Source organism: Clinocottus analis, unplaced genomic scaffold (genome assembly GCF_023055335.1).
Source record: "Clinocottus analis isolate CAN_PGR_092001 unplaced genomic scaffold, fCliAna1.0.p SCAF_13, whole genome shotgun sequence".
Lineage (NCBI taxonomy): Eukaryota > Metazoa > Chordata > Actinopteri > Perciformes > Cottidae > Clinocottus > Clinocottus analis.
In genome coordinates, this window is record NW_027175854.1 from 19,245,097 (window position 1) to 19,262,737 (window position 17,641).

Below are 17,641 nucleotides of genomic sequence, written 5' to 3' on the forward strand. Positions count from 1 at the left end.
TAATTACATATACAACTTAAACTGCTGTTGCACATTTATTGGTGTATAACAATATATACTGTACAATCGAGTTGGAGACTTTATCCTTATCACTGATTTATTAAAAAAAGAAAATGTAAAGTACTGTACAAAAGCTGAATGACGGTTTATGTGTCTGATTCTCCAGCGAAGTTGGGGTTGCTGAAAGCCGGCTGCAACAGAAGAACGACATCGTTTAGCGTTTCCACAGGAACAAAGCGTTCTCTCCGACCGCAGGACACTCACCACGTCCACGGCGGCGGGCGCTCGGCTCGGCGGCCTCAGGCCGCTCACTTTGAGTCCTCGGACCCGGAAGACGTAGAACAGCAGTCCGGCGATCAAGGTGACGATCACGACGGCTGTGATGACGGCGCCGGCGATCACGCCTCCATCTGTACGAGCGGACGCATCACGTGTCAGCGCGGCGTCTGCATTTAATCGTCTGAAGCGGCTCAACATTCATAACACTCACTGCTGACACCGGGACCGTCCGTGGGGAAGATCGGCTGACCGCCGTCGTCTGTCGTGTAGTCTGAAAAATCAGGATTCACACAGAGAAGCCGTTTCATTCTCCAATTGAAATCGTCTCTACTTTTTTTATCTCAAGAGATTTGAAGACATAAATAAAAGCTGCTGGAATGAGCTTGAAGTCCTATATGCCAATCCAGTGTCAAAAATAACACAACTTCCTTACACTGGCGGTGGCGGCAGGCGAAGCCTCGCTTCTGCAGGCAGTTGTTGTCGTTCCAGCGGCCGTCCGGGTACATCTCCACGCAGCTCTCCTCGCCCACTTCCCCGGGGTGGAGGGCCAAGTTGGGCTCACCGGGAGCCCAGTTCAGGAAGCCCAGAGACGTCCTGTCGGTCCAGCCCCAGCCGACTGGAAACCACACGGTTACGTCATCACCCGCAGTCCTTAAAATAACAAAGACGCGGCGCGGTCGTTCCTCTGCACTCACAGTTGCTGTCCCTGGTCAGTCCGAGCCACACGTGGTGGTGTTTGGTGTAGTTGAGGCTCCGGATGAACTCCACCTCCGCTCTGCTGTGCACGGACGCCAGCTCGGCCTTGACCACCTGGCAGTAGTGCCGCGAGTCCATCCAGGAGAAGCCCTGCTTGCCGTTGTACACGTAGTAGCAGTAGCGGCCGTAGGGAATCCAGGACGGAAGACATTTCCCGTCGCCGGGGGCGGGAGTCGGCGGCGGTTCCTCTGAGACACAAACAAAGTCACATCGTGGACACTTCAGGTTTTACACCTGAAAGGAAGCTCCTTTTTGCTGTGAGGAAAGGAAGAATAAAGTCCGTTGACTTCGTCACAAACCTTTGGAGATCTTGCACACGTAGGGCTTCGCGTGGTCGCACTTGGTGTCGTTCCAGGTCCCGTGGAAGGCCCGCGAGGCGTGCATGCTGACGCAGCCCTCGCCCTGGATGTTGCTGGGCTCTCCTGGTCCCCAGTGGGTGAAGAACACCGGCCAGCCGTCGCTCCACGAGTAGGAGCCGTCTCCCTGCGTCAGGAGGTACAAGCCTCGGTCGTTCACTCAGGATTACAGATATTTTCCCACAAAAGGAAACTTTCCCCTCTTTAACTTTTTGACACTTCAATAAGTGAAACGCCCAGTGAAATCAAAATATTTGTAATTTCACAAAAGAAGGGTCAAGATGATTCAATTAAATAAATAAATGCAATTTTGTGCAGCAGAATTTACTTCTTTTCATATTTATCTTTAAAAGAATCTCATCAGATTTATCTAACGAGGTAATATATATATACATATATATGTATATTTAATATATATCATTAGTACAAACTATGTGTGTGCATATGTGTACATATTTTAGTCACCTGGGTACTTTTTTATTTCATACTTTGTGCATTTACTGACGTTCCTTCCGTGTTTCTACTGAAGTAGGATTTTTACATTCGGAGTAAAGAGTCAGTTCTCTACATTGTTCTCTTGATAGATTCACTTACAGTCACTGGGTTGTTTGGTGTGACCTCACACTCGCTAGGTCAGATTAGGATTTTGAGGGATTAAAAAGTCTTTTCTGCACCTTGCGCCTGAGTCCGATCCAGGCGTCGGCTCTGCCCTGCACCACCGCTCCAGCGACGAAGGCCTGGTCGTAGCTCATGTCGATGCTGGCCAGGTCGCCTCCCTGCTGCTCGCAGGCCGCCCGGGCCGAGTCCCACGTGGCCGGCGCCTCCACCAGCCGGTAGCAGTTCAGGTACCAGGAGGTGTAGCCGTCCGGACACGGGCTCTTGGTCGGGGGTGGAGGCTGGACGCTGCTCGCTGGTGTGGAAGCAGAGGAAGTCTGAGAGAAAGGCCCGAACGGGGATTCAGCTGCCGGACGCTTTTTCCTGTGACCCCGTGGCCAAAAGCAAGTTCTTGTTATTGCAGCAGATAGAAAAACAATTGGAACGTTCACTGACATTTCATCCTGGAGCAGACAAAGCTGCGGTCCCTCTGACAGCCGTCATCGTTCCACCTGCCGCTCATCAGGTGTCCGTGAGACATCGCCACGCAGTGCTCCTGTTGAGGAAGACCAGAGCTTTTAAGCAGAGTGTCGTTTTTCGTCCCGCCTGCTGATCTTCCACCTGCTTTGCTCTGATTATGAATAACGGTGCGGGTAAGGTGTCCTCACTGCTCCTCCTGCATTGTTGGGCTCCTTCTCGTTCCAGTTGGTGTACAGCACAGGGCTGACCCCGTCGCTCCAAGCGTACTGGTTCTCCAGCAAGAGATCCGACAGGCCGATCCACGTGGGAAGCTCCAGGTCTCTCAGGTAACTGGAGACGAAGTCTGGAGGAGAGCAGAGAACCTCAGGATGGAGTCGTCTTCACTGCGAGCTTCTCAGAGATCCAGCTTACCGTTCTCGTACTGGTTATCAATAACGGCCAGGTCTCCTCCCTGCTCTCTGCACCAGCTCCGAGCATAAGACCAGTTTGCTTTAATGTCGTTTTTCTTCCCTTTGAACATGAAGCACTTGTCCTTGAAACGCATCCAATCTGCAGAGAAGGAAGGTCAACGGGTTGTGTCATAGTTCGTAGGTAATTATAGGGTTGTTTTATTAGCTCCAGCTTGATTGCTGTAAAATAAACTACTTTTCATGCAATAGCACTACGCCAACGTATAAAAGGTAATAGGTAATAAGGGACAGGAAGCTCCAAACTAAATCTGGATGTGTCTTTCTATCTGGACCGGACTTCAGTCCCAAGAATTAAAAACCCGATGAATCAACACACCGAACCTCGTTGATGCAAGAAAAACATTCAAAAAAGTAAAATCCTCACAGTCAGAGGAGGAAAATATCCACATTTTATGTGTGTGTGCGAGTGTGTGTGCGTCTGCGTGTGTGTTACCTGCAGGGCAGTTGCCCTCCCAGGGCTGCGTGGGTGGGGGGTGGGTGGGGTTATCTCCAGGCGACTTCTTGCAGACGTAACCTGCTGCAGCCCGACCACAGTTGGCATCGTTCCATCCGCCTTAAGGAGTTCATCGTAAACATGACCGAGCGTCCGATCAGTGAACAGCACAATGAATAAAAAAGATGAATGGAATTTGAATACCTTGATGTCTGTTCATCTGAACACACTGTTCCTCCCCATTGGCGTTGTTGGGCTCCCCTGAGCCCCAGTGAGTGTACGTCACCGGGCTCAAGTCCACCCACCTGTGCAGGTGAAACATCATAAAACATCTGGAGCAGGATCAACCTGGTGTTAAACAGCAGTCAGTTAAACACACGTACATGTATTGTCCACTTGCAACGCCAAACATCCTCATTCCAATCCAAGCTGCAGCGATCTGGCCCGTCCCCACCTGGAAGATCAACGCGTCGCAAATCAGAATTCAACGGAACAAATTCCAACACGTGCTGCCGAGAAGACGAGCGTACCATGGTGTTCACGTACGCCTGCTCGTCTCTGCTGTGGATGGAGACGAGCGAGGCCCGTTCGTGGTAGCAGCGAGTCATGGCCGTGTGGAAGTCCACGATGTCGGTGTCGTTGTGGTAGTAGCAGACGTTGTTGTTCTTCCTCCAGCCGGGGTTGGTGCCGCAGTCGGGAGCTGAAGGGTCGAGGTGCGAGAAAACAAACATGGAGAGGATCTGCACGAGCGTGTCAAAGTGCCTTATTACTTTATTTTGTTCACTGTAAACTGTAATAATCATTTCATTCTGCTCAGCCTGTGGACCTTTAAAACTTAGATCCAAAATGCTGAATGAAGTAACAGCAACAGTGTTGTTTCATCGAGAGAGAAATACTGCCGTAAACGCTGGACCAAAGGTTTCAAACCATCAAGTGGAAGACTTAAAACTAAAGTGCCCTCAGCTCTCAGACTGTAGGGAACCAAAAGCCCGGTCATGCAGGGAGCACAGGTGCATTGTGGGGACAGTTTACCTGGGAGTGGAGGCGGGGGCACCGGGGGCAGGATGGGGTTGGATCCTTTGCTGATCTCGCATATCCAGTCCTGGTGGGCGTCACAGTTCAGGTCGTTCCACTGCGAGTACGTCCCGTTGGTGCTGCTCACCATCTCCACGCATTCCTCGCGGCCCTCGTGGTTGTTGGGCTCGCCGGGGCCCCAGTTGGTGTGCGAGACAGGATTGCCGTCGGTCCAAGAATAGCCTACAGGGATGGGAATGATCCTGAGGATTGTTTTTGCGCCCCCCAACTATCTCCCACCGGGGTCCACTCTTATTCACTCGTGCGCCCGTTATCCTCACCTCCTTCCAAAGGGTTGTGCTTGAGGCCGATCCACTTGCTGGTGCCTTTGCTGTAAAGAGCCAGGAACTCTTCCTCCTCCTGGTTGTGGATGCTCACCAGATTGCCTCCTCTGGAGACACAGTCCTCGTGCGCGGCCCCCCAGCTCTTCTTCATGGACCAGTCCACATTGTGGAAGAGCTGCAACAAATCAGCTAATAAATCAGTACTTTGACCACCGACCTCAGAATGGCGGTTTCGTCCTCTGCATCTGCTTCCTTCATACCCGGTAACAGTTTCTGAAGTGAGGCAGAGCTGTCCAGCCGGTAGCACAGCCCACTGCAGGCGGGGGGGTCGGCGGGTCGGGGGGCGGGGTGATGTCGGGCCGGGCTTTCTCACACACGAAGGCGTGTTTCTCTGAGCACTGCTTGTCATCCCAGAAACCGCCAATCTGACCCGTCGTCATGGCCACACAGGTACCGTCCCCGCTATCTGGAGAAACAAGAGGACAAGCGCTGTCGGTGCCGAGTCGTCCGTCACGCCGGTCTGGGCTGAGCTCCAGGTGCGTACCTGGCTGCTCCCTGTCCCAGTGAGTGAAGGTGAGCGGCGCGTCGTTGTCCCAGATGTAGTCCACCCCTCCGGCGGACCCTCCTCGGGCGCGCAGGCCGAGCCACCACAGGCCGGTCTTTCCCGACAGCAACACAGTGAAATGTGCCTGCTCGTAACTGCAGAGGGAGGCAGAGACACAGACGCTGAAGCGGACGCTTCATTCCTGCATCTGATGCATCACAATACGTTCAAGCCCGTCCCCACTTTAACGTTTGGTTTTATAAACAAGAGTGATGCAACTTTGTCTGCAAAAGAAATTAAAAGACGACGTCATGAATCAAAAGGTGAACAATACACACGTGATGATTTAAAAGAGTTTGATGAAGAGGAGGATGAAGGAAGATGTCGCTCACATGTCTCCGATGTGCAGCAAGAAGCCGTCCTGCTCTTTGCAGAAGGCTTTGGCATCCGACCAGCTTCTGGAGGTCTCCTCCATCCAGTAGCAGGAGTAACCGTACGCATCCCAGCCCTGACACACACACACGCACACACACACACACACACCTCGTTACACAACACTGGCTCTCGTTCAACATCAGGACTGTGAAGGAACAGAAAGTAAAGGTCACGGCCAGAGGTCACCTGAGGGCATCCGTACACGGTGGGCTTCACTGAGGGCACGGGGTAATGATCTTTGGGCATCTTGCAGATGTAGGTGTTGAGCTCTGTGCAGGACACGTCGTTCCAGCGTCCAGTCTGAAACACACAAAATGAACCATCAACGAGAGAATAATGGTGCAACACGTATGATGCTGGTGTGTGAGTTCTCCTCACCTGGTGGAACATCTCCACGCAGTCCTCAGTGAACCCGTCGTGGTTGTTGGGTTCTCCTGGAGCCCAGTGAGTGAAGGTCACGACGTGTTCGTCAGACCAGGTGAACATACCGGTCACGAACAGGTCGTTCAGACCAGTCCACACGTCATTGGTGGCTGTAAAAGACAACGTGAATAAATAGAAATATCCATGAGCTTTCTTCATGCACTTCCTTTTCTCTCTCTGGGCAGCTTACCAAAGGCCAAAATAAACCAATACCTATCCATGTTTTCAGTGGGAGTGGACAAGAGATCGTTGAAAGTTTTTAGTTAATCATTCCACGAGCTTCCACGCCCATTTCTGCTCGATCCATACCTGTGTACAGGTAGCTCTCCAGCCAGCTCTGCTCCGTCATGGACAGGATGGAAACCAGTTCAGCACCCAGAGACCTGCAGGTGTCCTGGGCATCGTGCCAGGTCTTTCTGTCTCCAAAAGGTTTGTAGCAGAAGTCTCCAAACTCGTACCAGTCGAGCCCAGAACACCGAAGCTCTGTAGCACAGAATGTGTCATCAGAGCGATCATCACGAATACAAAAATACACAAAAACACACACACACACTTCACTTTTTATAAAATAGTGTCCGCTCAGGGAAGAGAATGAAGGGATTGTAAATGCAACTCACCCCCATCTGCAAAAGTGTAAGACACGGCGTAGTTTCCATCATATCTGTAGAACAATGAACGTGTTGTTGACTTTGCAGGACGCCGCAGCACAAACGGTTCGGCCGGAGACTTACTGTAACGAGGTGATGCCGTTCCTGGTGGAGCCGGCATAGAAGTTCTGTCCCTCAACCTTCAACAAAGTACAGTCTCCTCCGTTCTCATTTAATGCCACTCCAGCATGGATCGCTGCTGCACAGATGTTTGAGTCCTGTTAGAGCAGAGAAAGAAGGAAGAAATGAAATTCTTCTTCCACACTGAACACAACTTTTGATGAAGAGGACCGTACGCTCGCGTACCCCTCGATATACTGAGGTGCCGTACACTCTGTGGTAAGAATTGGCACAGCGCGCCGGACAATGGACACTGAAAGAGACGAGAATCAGCCGATGACGTGTGGATGATGAATAGAACATCACAAAAAAACATCGCCATGTTTAAAAATGTCACTTCAGGTTTCACTCACGTCATTTTGTCGTTGGCAAAGTTGAAGTTGGGCCAACTGGCGCATGAGATCGCATCTGTGGAAACAATTTAGAATTATTGACCATTAGAGTTGATTTGTAATCAATAAAACGAACTCATTCTTGGGATATTTGGAAGTAGACTTGTAAAGCAAAGCAAATGTTTTTCCTTACAGTCCGGCGTGCATCCCAACACCTCGAAGCGAAGGCCGGCCTGACCGCTGAACTCCAGCGGGAGGACGCGTACGTACTGGGCCGACAAGGGCGAGCCCAGCAGCTGAGTCACAGCACTGATGCCGTCTGATGCGCCTGGAAAGAACTGCAGAGGATGGAAATCCCAAAGTGATTACCTGGACCAGGAACGACTCCTGACTTCTACATAACGCCCAAGTGCGCCAGGGCGTCTGGGATTACTCACCTGCCCGTCAGCAGTTAGGGTTAGAGGGTTAAAGGATTAGAGGGTTAGGGTTAGAGGATTAGAGGGTTAGAGGGTTAAAGGATTAGAGGGTTAGGGTTAGAGAATTAGAGGGTTAAAGGATTAGAGGGTTAAAGGATTAGAGGGTTAGAGGGTTAAAGGATTAGAGGGTTAGAGGGTTAAAGGATTAGAGGGTTAAAGGATTAGAGGGTTAGGGTTAGAGGATTAGAGGGTTAAAGGATTAGAGGGTTAGAGGGTTAAAGGATTAGAGGGTTAGAGGGTTAAAGGATTAGAGGGTTAGAGGGTTAAAGGATTAGAGGGTTAGAGGGTTAGAGGATTAGAGGGTTAGGGTTAGAGGATTAGAGGGTTAAAGGATTAGAGGGTTAGAGGGTTAGAGGGTTAAAGGATTAGAGGGTTAGGGTTAAAGGATTAGAGGGTTAGGGTTAGAGGATTAGAGGGTTAAAGGATTAGAGGGTTAGAGGGTTAAAGGATTAGAGGGTTAGGGTTAAAGGATTAGAGGGTTAAAGGATTAGAGGGTTAGAGGGTTAAAGGATTTTAGGGTTAGAGGGTTAAAGGATTAGAGGGTTAGAGGGTTAGAGGGTTAAAGGATTAGAGGGTTAAAGGATTAGAGGGTTAGGGTTAAAGGATTAGAGGGTTAGGTTTAAAGGATTAGAGGGTTAGGGTTAGAGGATTAGAGGGTTAAAGGATTAGAGGGTTAGGGTTAAAGGATTAGAGGGTTAGGGTTAGAGGATTAGAGGGTTAAAGGATTAGAGGGTTAGAGGGTTAAAGGATTAGAGGGTTAGGGTTAGAGGGTTAAAGGATTAGAGGGTTAGGGTTAGAGGATTAGAGGGTTAAAGGATTAGAGGGTTAGGGTTAGAGGGTTAAAGGATTAGAGGGTTAAAGGATTAGAGGGTTAGAGGGTTAGGATTAAAGGGTTAGAGGGTTAAAGGATTAGAGGGTTAAAGGATTAGAGGGTTAGGGTTAGAGGGTTAAAGGATTAGAGGGTTAGGGTTAGAGGGTTAAAGGATTAGAGGGTTAGGGTTAGAGGGTTAAAGGATTAGAGGGTTAGAGGGTTAAAGGATTAGAGGGTTAGGGTTAGAGGGTTAAAGGATTAGAGGGTTAAAGGATTAGAGGGTTAGAGGGTTAGAGGGTTAGGATTAAAGGGTTTGAAGGTTAGAGGGTTAGAGGGTTTGAAGGTTAGAGGGTTAGGATTAGAGAGTTAGGATTGAAGGTTTAGAAGGTTAGAGGGTTAGGATTAGAGGGTTCGGGTTAGAGGGTTAGAGGGTTAAAGGATTAGAGGGTTAGAGGGTTAAAAGGTTAGAGGGTTAGGATTAAAGGGTTAAAAGGTTAGAGAGTTAGGATTGAAGGTTTAGAAGGTTAGAGGGTTAGGATTAGAGGGTTCGGGTTAGAGGGTTAGGATTAAGAGGGTTAGGGTTAGAGGGTTAGAGGGCTGTGATTACTTACCTGCCCGTCAGCAGTGTAGTCAGTCCAGCTTGTTCCGTCCATACTGTGCTGGATCTTGAATTTGGTCAGCCAGTAGTCGTTTTGAGGACAACCCTGGATTACTATTCCTGTTACTTTTCTGGTCTGGCCGAGGTTTACCTGGATCCAGCTTGAGGTGGCTGGAGGAGAGAGTCCATTAGATGTAGTATGAGGATAATGTGCTGATGCTTTAACCATCGATTATGATTTCATACGTGTGAGCCGTTGGTACGTACGTGTTCCTGAAGGCATCCAGCAGGAATTTCCATTCAATCTGGCTTTGTTGGGAGTGAAGGCGCCAATGGAGGAAGAAGCGGAGAGCTGGTTGTCCGTGATGTTCCCCTCCTCGAGTCCCAGGCCCTGCAGACACACTGCGAGCAGCCAAATCATAGCATCAGACATTAGCATTCAGCTGTGATTGTAACATAATATGGGACATTTCTTCATCCTCCAGGAGACATGCAGGTTGGATTTTAAAGTACTTTAATGAATCAAAGAAGAGGAAGAGCCCACCTTTTTGTTCACAGGTGTAGACGATCTCAAGATATTTGGAGATTGTGGGACAGGGGTCCACGTCCATGTGGGCGTACGCAAAGCAGAACTGGTGGTTGTCACACGTCTTTCTATACTGAGGAAGGACACCTTGAACATTGCAGCTTCCTACAAAACAGAGATTTATTTTTGGGTGAAACATAGATCAATATCTACTTTTCAATTACAGAAACCCACCAGTCAGAAGGCTTCTATACACATCAACACATTGTGCACCTTCTGATCCCCCCAGGTGTGGACAGATGTCATCGCTCCTTCGTCCGTAGAAAGCCGACTGGATGTTAATTACACTTTCAGTTGGACAGTGAAGCACAGCAGAGGAGTCCTGGCACACCAGCGCCGTCATGAACCCTGCAGCAGGAAGAATTAGTTCATGTTACCTGCGGATCAAAGCGTGTTTCTTGTGGTTCAAGAGGTGACTGATTCAGGGGTTTGTTACCATCGTGAGGTGGAGGAGGCTCAGGTGTGTTTCCTGAAAGAAAACCAGAGTATAGAGTCACAGACGTGTATCAACACTGTGTCAACAACAACAATTGAAGCAACAGATCTCACCTTTCCGTTTGCAGATGTAACCTCTTTTGTGCTGGCAGTTGTCGTCGTTCCAGTAGCCGTTGTTAATAAGTATCGACAGGCAGTCTTCTCCGTAATAGTCGTCTGGGTTACCTGTGAGGAAAAGAAATTCACTTTGTCTTGACAATGATCCTCGTGTTTAGTTTCTCACAGAAATTGTGCAGCATACAATTGGCTTCAAATTAACCTGCATTCCAGCGAATGTATCTGAAAGGAGAACCATTGGACCACTCCCATCCGCCCTCGGTGACGGAGTCGTGTCCACCCATCCACAGGGAGATACCTGTGGGACTCAGCTGGATCACACCTGAGAGAAAACCACAAAGCTTAGGACCAGATACAAAGTTCCCTTCTACCAGAGAGGGTTTGAAGAATTTACACTGACGTGATTGTCAACAGAACAACAAATATCCTTTTGAAATATCTTTTTCTACGACCAAAGTGCTGCCCTTCCTCGGACAACACCAAGCAAAGCAACACGTAAATAATAAAATAAATACATGAAATTAGGGTAAGTGCAAAAGTAAAAAGTAAAAGGTAAAACGTCGTACCATGAATGAAGGCCTGCTCGAAGGGGTCGTTGATGCTGACGAGGTCTCCTCCCTGGTTGACGCAGTCGGCTCGCGCCTCGGCCCACGGCCTCATGGACAGGTAGTTGAACAGGTAGCAGTAGTCGTTTAAGGGGTCGGCCATCCAGAAACCGCATTTCACGTTCCATCCTGGGACAAAAGCCACGAACAGGCACATATCAGGATAAACCGTCTTCAGCTTCAGATCACGCGTGAAGGATCAGTGTAGCGTCACGTTCACCTGGTCCAGATGTTGGGGGCTGGGGAGGAGGTCCTTGCCCTTTGGCTACGGAGCAACAAGACACACAGCAACTATAAAATACTGTTCACGACACGAGAGACATTTACACAAAGTGTACAGCGTGTGGGACCTTTCTTGCAGATGAACTCCTTCGTGGCGGAGCAGAAGTCGTCGTTGAGCTTCCCAGCTTCCGGGTGGTTCATCCCTCTGAGGTTCACACAGTCCTCGTCGCCCTGCCAGTTGTCTGGCTGGTTGGGCGCCCACAGGAGGAAGTCCTGAGGACAAACACACGAGGGATATCCCATGAGTTTCAGATGCTTGTGGTTATGGGATGTTCAAGAGGATCGTGTCGAAATGATGTCCTATTCCAGTTGCGCTTCACAGAATATGTTCATGACTTACTGCAGGCGTTCCATCGGTGTATGCAAACTGGTTTTCAATGTTGATATCGTTCAGGCCCACCCAAGCTTCCCCCGGCATGTGAGCTGCAGGAAACAAGGACATCAAGCTCCTTTGAATTCCACACAGACGTATATTCACAGCGTTGGGATCGTTCTCTGTGGGTTATTTGGTGCGCTTTCTTCGCGGCTCACCCGTTATGAAACTGAGCTCTTCCTCTGAGTGGAAGCTGGCGAGGTGAGCCTGCTCTTTGCCGCAGTGAGCCTCGGCATCCTGCCAGGTTTTCACCGACTCCGTCTCAAATTGATAACAGAAGTCTCCGTACAACAAATATCCAGTGGCACAGAAGGAACCTGGAACAAAACACATGGAACGGTGATCAGCATTTCTTTAGCCAGACGCTGTGTGAAGCGCCTCGGATCCTGAATCTCCCTTTGGGGATCAATGAAGTAATTATCCATCTAAGAGGTCCGACTAACCGGGAGCTGAAGTAGGTTTGGGGTTCTGTCCACCCGTCATCTCACAAATGAAACCCAGGCTCTTGAAGCAGTTGGTTGTTTCCCATTTCCCTTCATAATTCCCTGGAAGAGAACGTACACTGATGTTGGTCTGGCAACGCCCGCCTCAACTGAAGACATGAAAGTCTCTTCAGGGCTAGAACGGTGAGTTTCTACCTGTGTAGATCTGTCCACAGTCCCAGGTGCCGGCAGTGTTTTTGGGCCAACTAGGACCATAGTTGGAAAAGGTCACTGGAGACTTATCCACCCATTTGAAGTCCCCGTCCTGGTCCTTATCTGGTGACATTACAAACCGGAGGAGTTCACGAATCACATCATCGTGACGACAAGAGGTCTTAGCACTACGCACTATTTAGCATGGGTAAACACTTAAGCATTATTCCAACAGGAACACCCATTAGTAACTCATTAGTATGCAATTCCTAAAGTATAGTATACATTCATGATTAATACGCTTGACTTGTGTGTTTCATGATCCTTTCATACTTCATGGATTGTGGATTCAGTGTTTACTGACGCTTCCCTGATGCTAAACAGAGTTATGAGAGTGAGAACCTGACAACCCGATCCAGATGTCGGGGACGTCCACTTGGTGAAAGTCTGGAAGGTTTCCGTTGATGAAGAACTGTTCTTCTTGACTGCACCGGGGGACAAAAAGAGACAGACGGGGTTTCTGCTCCGGTTTCTACTCCGGTTTCTACTGTTCTCCTGTCGCTCAGCTACGCAGTTTGTTAGCCCTTTGTCTGGTTTCCAGCGGTTTGAAATGAAAACGCTGTAGTAAATGTTCCGTACGCAACAACAACAACAAACAGGTAAACAATATTTGTTGGTGAACTTCGTCGAGCATAAAACTTGTGGATGTAATATGTATGATGGTCATTTATCTAATTGATGTGTTTATAGGTAATTATATAATTATTTATTGTCTGCTCGTTGGCAAGGACACGTTTACTTCTTATGACTTCCACTTCGCATTGTAAGAGGGAGATTGTGCCATTTCTTCTTTTACAGGTGACAGTTTTGCTGTACAAGCGGACGATGGCTCCCTACCTGTTAATAATCAGCAGGTGCGCTCCCTCGGCGGAGCAGCTGGTCACGGCCTCGTGCCAGGTGGTCAGCAGGTTGACGTTGCTGACCGTCCAGTAGCAGCTGCCAGCGAAGCTCAGCCAGCCGGGAGGGCAGATGGCTGCAGGAGAGAGGAGGATGATGTTCAAGGTAGAAGCAGAAGAAAGATTGTTGATGATGGAATTAAGAGATATAATCGTTGCATATTTCCAAAACCATCCATCTTACTGTTCAGCGGTCGTTTACACATGTAAGGACGCTCGTATCTGCACACATGGGATTTCCACTTGCCAAACTCCCCCGATGAGTCTTTCATGATCGCAGAACATAAGCCGGCCTGTGTGTCGCTGGTGGAGAACTGGTGTTTGAACCTCGATTGCACAAATCAATATTTCACTTTAAATGTCACGTTAAACTGCGATATCTCACCCTGACGGTTCATCGGCAGCCCAGTTAGTGTAACCCAGAGCGAGCGCGTCAGACCAGCTGTACACAGCGTTTCCTGCTTCGACTTGACAGGAAATCTTGTTGCATTTCTGGAGGAAGAAAGCTCATCCTCACGTGGACTCAGAATGTACAACACTACACGACCACAAACAAGTCGTCCTCTCACCAGAGTGGAAAGCCCAATCCAGAGGTCGATCCATGACGGGTCCAGCCTCCCTGTGACGAACTGCTCCTCTTCTGCTGAGAGGATGGAGGCCAGGTCTCCTCCCTCCTGCACACAGTCTGCTCTCGCGCCCGTCCAGCTCTTCCTGACGTCTGCTTTCAGCTTGTAGCAGTTGGAGTTGAACTGCCTCCAGCCGTTCAGCGAGTCGCACTGCGGGCCGGGGTTAGCTGCAGAGCAGACATGGGACTCGTGGTCCAGAGGGGCCGTACAGTATCTGGTGGTTTGCTCGTGAAATTTATTGCAAAAATTGTGGGTTTTGACTGAATTCAAAACTTGAGGAGTTAAATGTCAGTTTTGCTTCCCACACTAGGGAAAAACAAGTGTGAGCGTCACGAAACCAGATTAACGTTTAAAACGACACAATAGCAACGACGGCGCTCGACTTACGGTTGGGGTGCTTGCAGATGTATTTCCTGGGAACGCCGCAGGACTCGTCGTTCCACTGCCCAGCGCTGGATCCTAACACCTGACCGCAGTCCTCTCCGGGTTCTTCCCCCCAGTTATCGGGCTGGCCGGGCTGCCAGTACCTGAAACAGGAGAGCGCATGTGGACGTTTGAAGTGTTCGTTCCATGTAAAGGACCTGGATGCTGGTTGTGATGACTGACTGGATGTAAGGTATGAAAGGGCTCCCGTCGCTCCACTCGTAGACTCCCTCTGCGGCCACGTCGTTCAGGCCTATCCAGTAGATCTCTGAGCCGATTTGTGTCCTCAACCAAGACTAGAAATGACAGAAGAAAAACATGAACCCGGTGTGTGGAATGTGTTTGCATTTTGCTTCTGGAGGCCTGTTGGGTGGTCTCACCCGCTCGTGAACGTCCTGGATGCTCATCAGGTCGGCGGTCTGCGACAAACAGAAAGCGTTGGCCTCCAGCCACGGCTTCACGTCGGTAGAGAAGAAGTAACAGGTGCTCTCTCTCTCCCTCCAGCCCTGCGGACACTGGCTACGAGCTGGAAAACATGGTGCATATCTAGTCAAAAGTGGTAAATTATGAGCATTTGTGTACGCACTATAAAGCAAATGTAATGATGCAATAACATATTTAAGTCAGCAGGAATAGTAGAATAAAAATTCTGTGATTACTTTTTATGTTTAATAAGTTAAAAGGTTGATGTGAACTTTCACGAGCTGGTGAATCATTTGAATTTCAATCGTAAAAGTCTCATGACAGCCACAGTCCAGCCATGTGGGTCAAATGTTTGGATAATGTTTGACTTTAACAGCTTTGTTTAACACTATAGAATCACATGTTCTGCATCTGGAACGGGTTCATGGACCACAAGATGCAAATGACTCACGAGACATCAGGAACTATGAGCTGCCGAGATGCTGAAGAAGAGGCAGGAAGACTAAACTATCTCTCTTTAGTCTGAAACACTGAATATACTAAACTATCTCTCTTTAGTCTGAAACACTGAATATACTAAACTGTCTCTCTTTAGTCTGAAACACTGAATATACTAAACTATCTCTCTTTAGTCTGAAACACTGAATATACTAAACTATCTCTCTTTAGTCTGAAACACTGAATATACATAATAATAAATATAATATACTACAACACACAAAACAAAGACAATCGGTATTAAAGGAAACTCGAGTCTGGAGACCTTTTCTTCACGTTTAATGTGAAAGTAAATTAGTAAGAAGAATAACTAACAAGTACTACAGTGGAGAATGTTATCCCTTTCTTTCCCGCTCGCCTCTCGGTCGGCACACCACGAGCTCAAAGATGCACTTTAAAATGTGAAATGTACAAACACGTGAATGCGGCCTCACAACATCAGTTTGTGTTTTCTACGGTTTATGTTTGCTGACACGCTTCCGTCTTTATTTATTTGTTAAAAATCAAACCGGTGCTTTCAGGCTCCACTTCCCCAAAAGACCAAAAGAAACTCACCAGAAGCCAGAAGCGCCGCGAAGCCGAGCAGCTGCAGGAACATCCTCAGTGTGTTTCTCTCCATTCAGTTTCTACGCATGCTAACAGCTTCACGCCGCTCTCCAAAGTGTCCTGAAGCGTTTGATGCGCTCCAGCTGTCAATCTGAGCATCTCCTCTCAGCGTCGCCTCTTTTCAGCATCAGCAGGGTCCAAAGAGCGAAGGCAGTAAAACAAGAGGAGACGCGTGACCTCTTGACTCATGTGTTTGCCACCAAACTCAACTTAAATGCTTGAAAACCAAGTCGGCTAGTTTGATACCACAATGTGGTATAATAATAATCATAATAATAATATTAAGGACAAAACATTAGAATTTCATATGATAATGAACATGAATTAGAACAGAAGATGGACACGCTTCCTAAGGTTCATTTTCTTCTCCATATAATTTCTTGCTAAATGTATTTGAATGTAAAACACGAGTCAATTGACTAAAATGTTTTTATGGATGAAATGTACCGACCAAGAGATTCAAAGGCTGGATATGAATATCATTTTGCATGTGACTCCAACCTCTTCTTTATGTTATTAATAATAATAATAATGCACACAATTAGCTTCATAGGGGATGCAAACTCTTTGTGCAACAGCAGCTTCAGGCGTCTATAAAAGCTTGATGACTTGTTGCTTGTGATCACATTAAACTCAGTGAAACCACAAAGTCCAGAAGACATAAAGGTTTTACTGCCAAAGCTACTTTTTAACCGGGTTTGACACCACGTTACAAAACAATAAACACAATTAAATTCTCATTTCCACCCAGCAGACTCATCTCCTGATGCTTCTGAAGGAGAGAAGTATACTTTTATTATTAAGAAAAGAAATGCACACTCAACAGTGTCGGTGCGATGGATCATTTCTTTAGTTTAGGCTTGATGTGATTATTAAATATTATTAAATGGTTTATTTAACGAGAGGATATTAGTTATCTGCAGTGCCGACAGGCAGATGTTAAAAAACAAAACCTAAAAACAGAAATAGGATTAAATATACAAGCTTATAAAATGTTGACTATTTCAATATGACTTTTCAGAACAGAAGTAAGAGAATTACAACAAACTGAGATTATATATATATATATATATATATATAAATAAACCTTTGAGGGCTGGTTTGGAGCGAGATAAAGGCACATATGTTATTGAAAACCAAAAAGAGAAATTCATTAAACTTGACATAACTTTATTGAACCAGTTGATAGCAACAAGAGGTAAACTAAAAGCACAGATGGAAGAAACAACAGTCAAATGTACAAAAGACTTAGAAAAGAAGCTCATTCTGTTCGGTGTAGAAAATGATGTACCAGGTTAATAATAATAATAATAATAATAAGCACCAAAATGATGATTGCCAGTACACAAACTATCCAATAATATGCTTCTTTTTCATTATATAACCTTATCGAGCATTTCTGTATTAAAGTCATTACTCCGTCAACCTATTCTGAGAAGAAGAAACAAACATTTTTCATAGAATTGGCAGAAATAGGCAGGAGTGTTAAATAAACATCTTTAAACTTATTACGTGAAATTTTCCATTTAGGACAAAAATATACTCAGACTTCACATCTATTCTAGGAAAATAGTGCACAGCAATGGATTAGATAGTGTAGTAAAGGATAATACCAAAGATACACCTATTTTATTATACAAAATATCCATATATTAAAATATAACGCAAGCATCTGCAGAGACAAACCTGCGCTGCGTCTCATACTCATGGCAAAGCGCTCGGATTAGGATTTCTGACAGTCCAGCTATCGTCAAACACAAATCTTCAACTTGAATATCCGTCCCCGTCAGTTTGAGCAGATCTCTGTCTATAAAAGCGGAGACAGAGCTGGAGAGGAGCCGTATTGCTCAGGTGTGTCGTCGCCGACCCGTCCGACGCTCCTTGTTTGGCACTTGCAGCAGTGAACTGTGACTCCGACCCAGTGACTCGACCCAAATGGCCTCAAATGATTGTTCGGACACAAC

General features: G+C 47.4%; 1 protein-coding gene across 1 annotated transcript; it reads right to left on the minus strand.

The window, feature by feature from the left end:
- Positions 1–72: 72 nt before the first annotated feature.
- LOC137783902 (uncharacterized) lies at positions 73–15,669 on the minus strand. The gene is made up of 50 exons (XM_068574248.1): positions 15,627–15,669; positions 14,531–14,676; positions 14,334–14,446; positions 14,115–14,254; positions 13,671–13,894; positions 13,487–13,593; positions 13,286–13,404; positions 13,043–13,178; positions 12,548–12,630; positions 12,149–12,268; positions 11,954–12,055; positions 11,669–11,827; positions 11,478–11,560; positions 11,206–11,350; positions 11,076–11,120; positions 10,817–10,984; positions 10,453–10,572; positions 10,248–10,358; positions 10,135–10,167; positions 9,912–10,046; positions 9,657–9,803; positions 9,380–9,514; positions 9,126–9,283; positions 7,421–7,565; positions 7,249–7,303; positions 7,082–7,148; positions 6,860–6,993; positions 6,746–6,789; positions 6,438–6,611; positions 6,084–6,238; positions 5,892–6,005; positions 5,663–5,778; positions 5,271–5,425; positions 4,987–5,192; positions 4,724–4,901; positions 4,401–4,625; positions 3,899–4,068; positions 3,752–3,822; positions 3,573–3,673; positions 3,369–3,488; positions 2,877–3,014; positions 2,654–2,808; positions 2,442–2,541; positions 2,066–2,301; positions 1,335–1,518; positions 975–1,223; positions 713–895; positions 491–550; positions 265–410; positions 73–191 (listed from the first exon to the last, which is right to left on the minus strand). Exons 1-50 carry the CDS (start codon positions 15,667–15,669, stop codon positions 147–149), a joined length of 6,498 nt encoding a protein of 2,165 aa, XP_068430349.1. The 3' UTR covers positions 73–146.
- Between the last annotated feature and the right edge of the window lie 1,972 nt (positions 15,670–17,641).

Bases quoted from the DNA above. Each gene is read 5' to 3' on its own strand.
- LOC137783902 (XM_068574248.1), bottom strand. From the start codon at position 15,669: ATGTTCCTGCAGCTGCTCGGCTTCGCGGCGCTTCTGGCTTCTG. The intron at 14,677-15,626 runs GTGAGTTTCTTT...CATGTTTTCCAG, and splicing joins CGCGGCGCTTCTGGCTTCTG to CTCGTAGCCAGTGTCCGCAG. The intron at 7,566-9,125 runs GTAAGTAATCAC...CATCCTCTGCAG, and splicing joins ACTACACTGCTGACGGGCAG to TTCTTTCCAGGCGCATCAGA.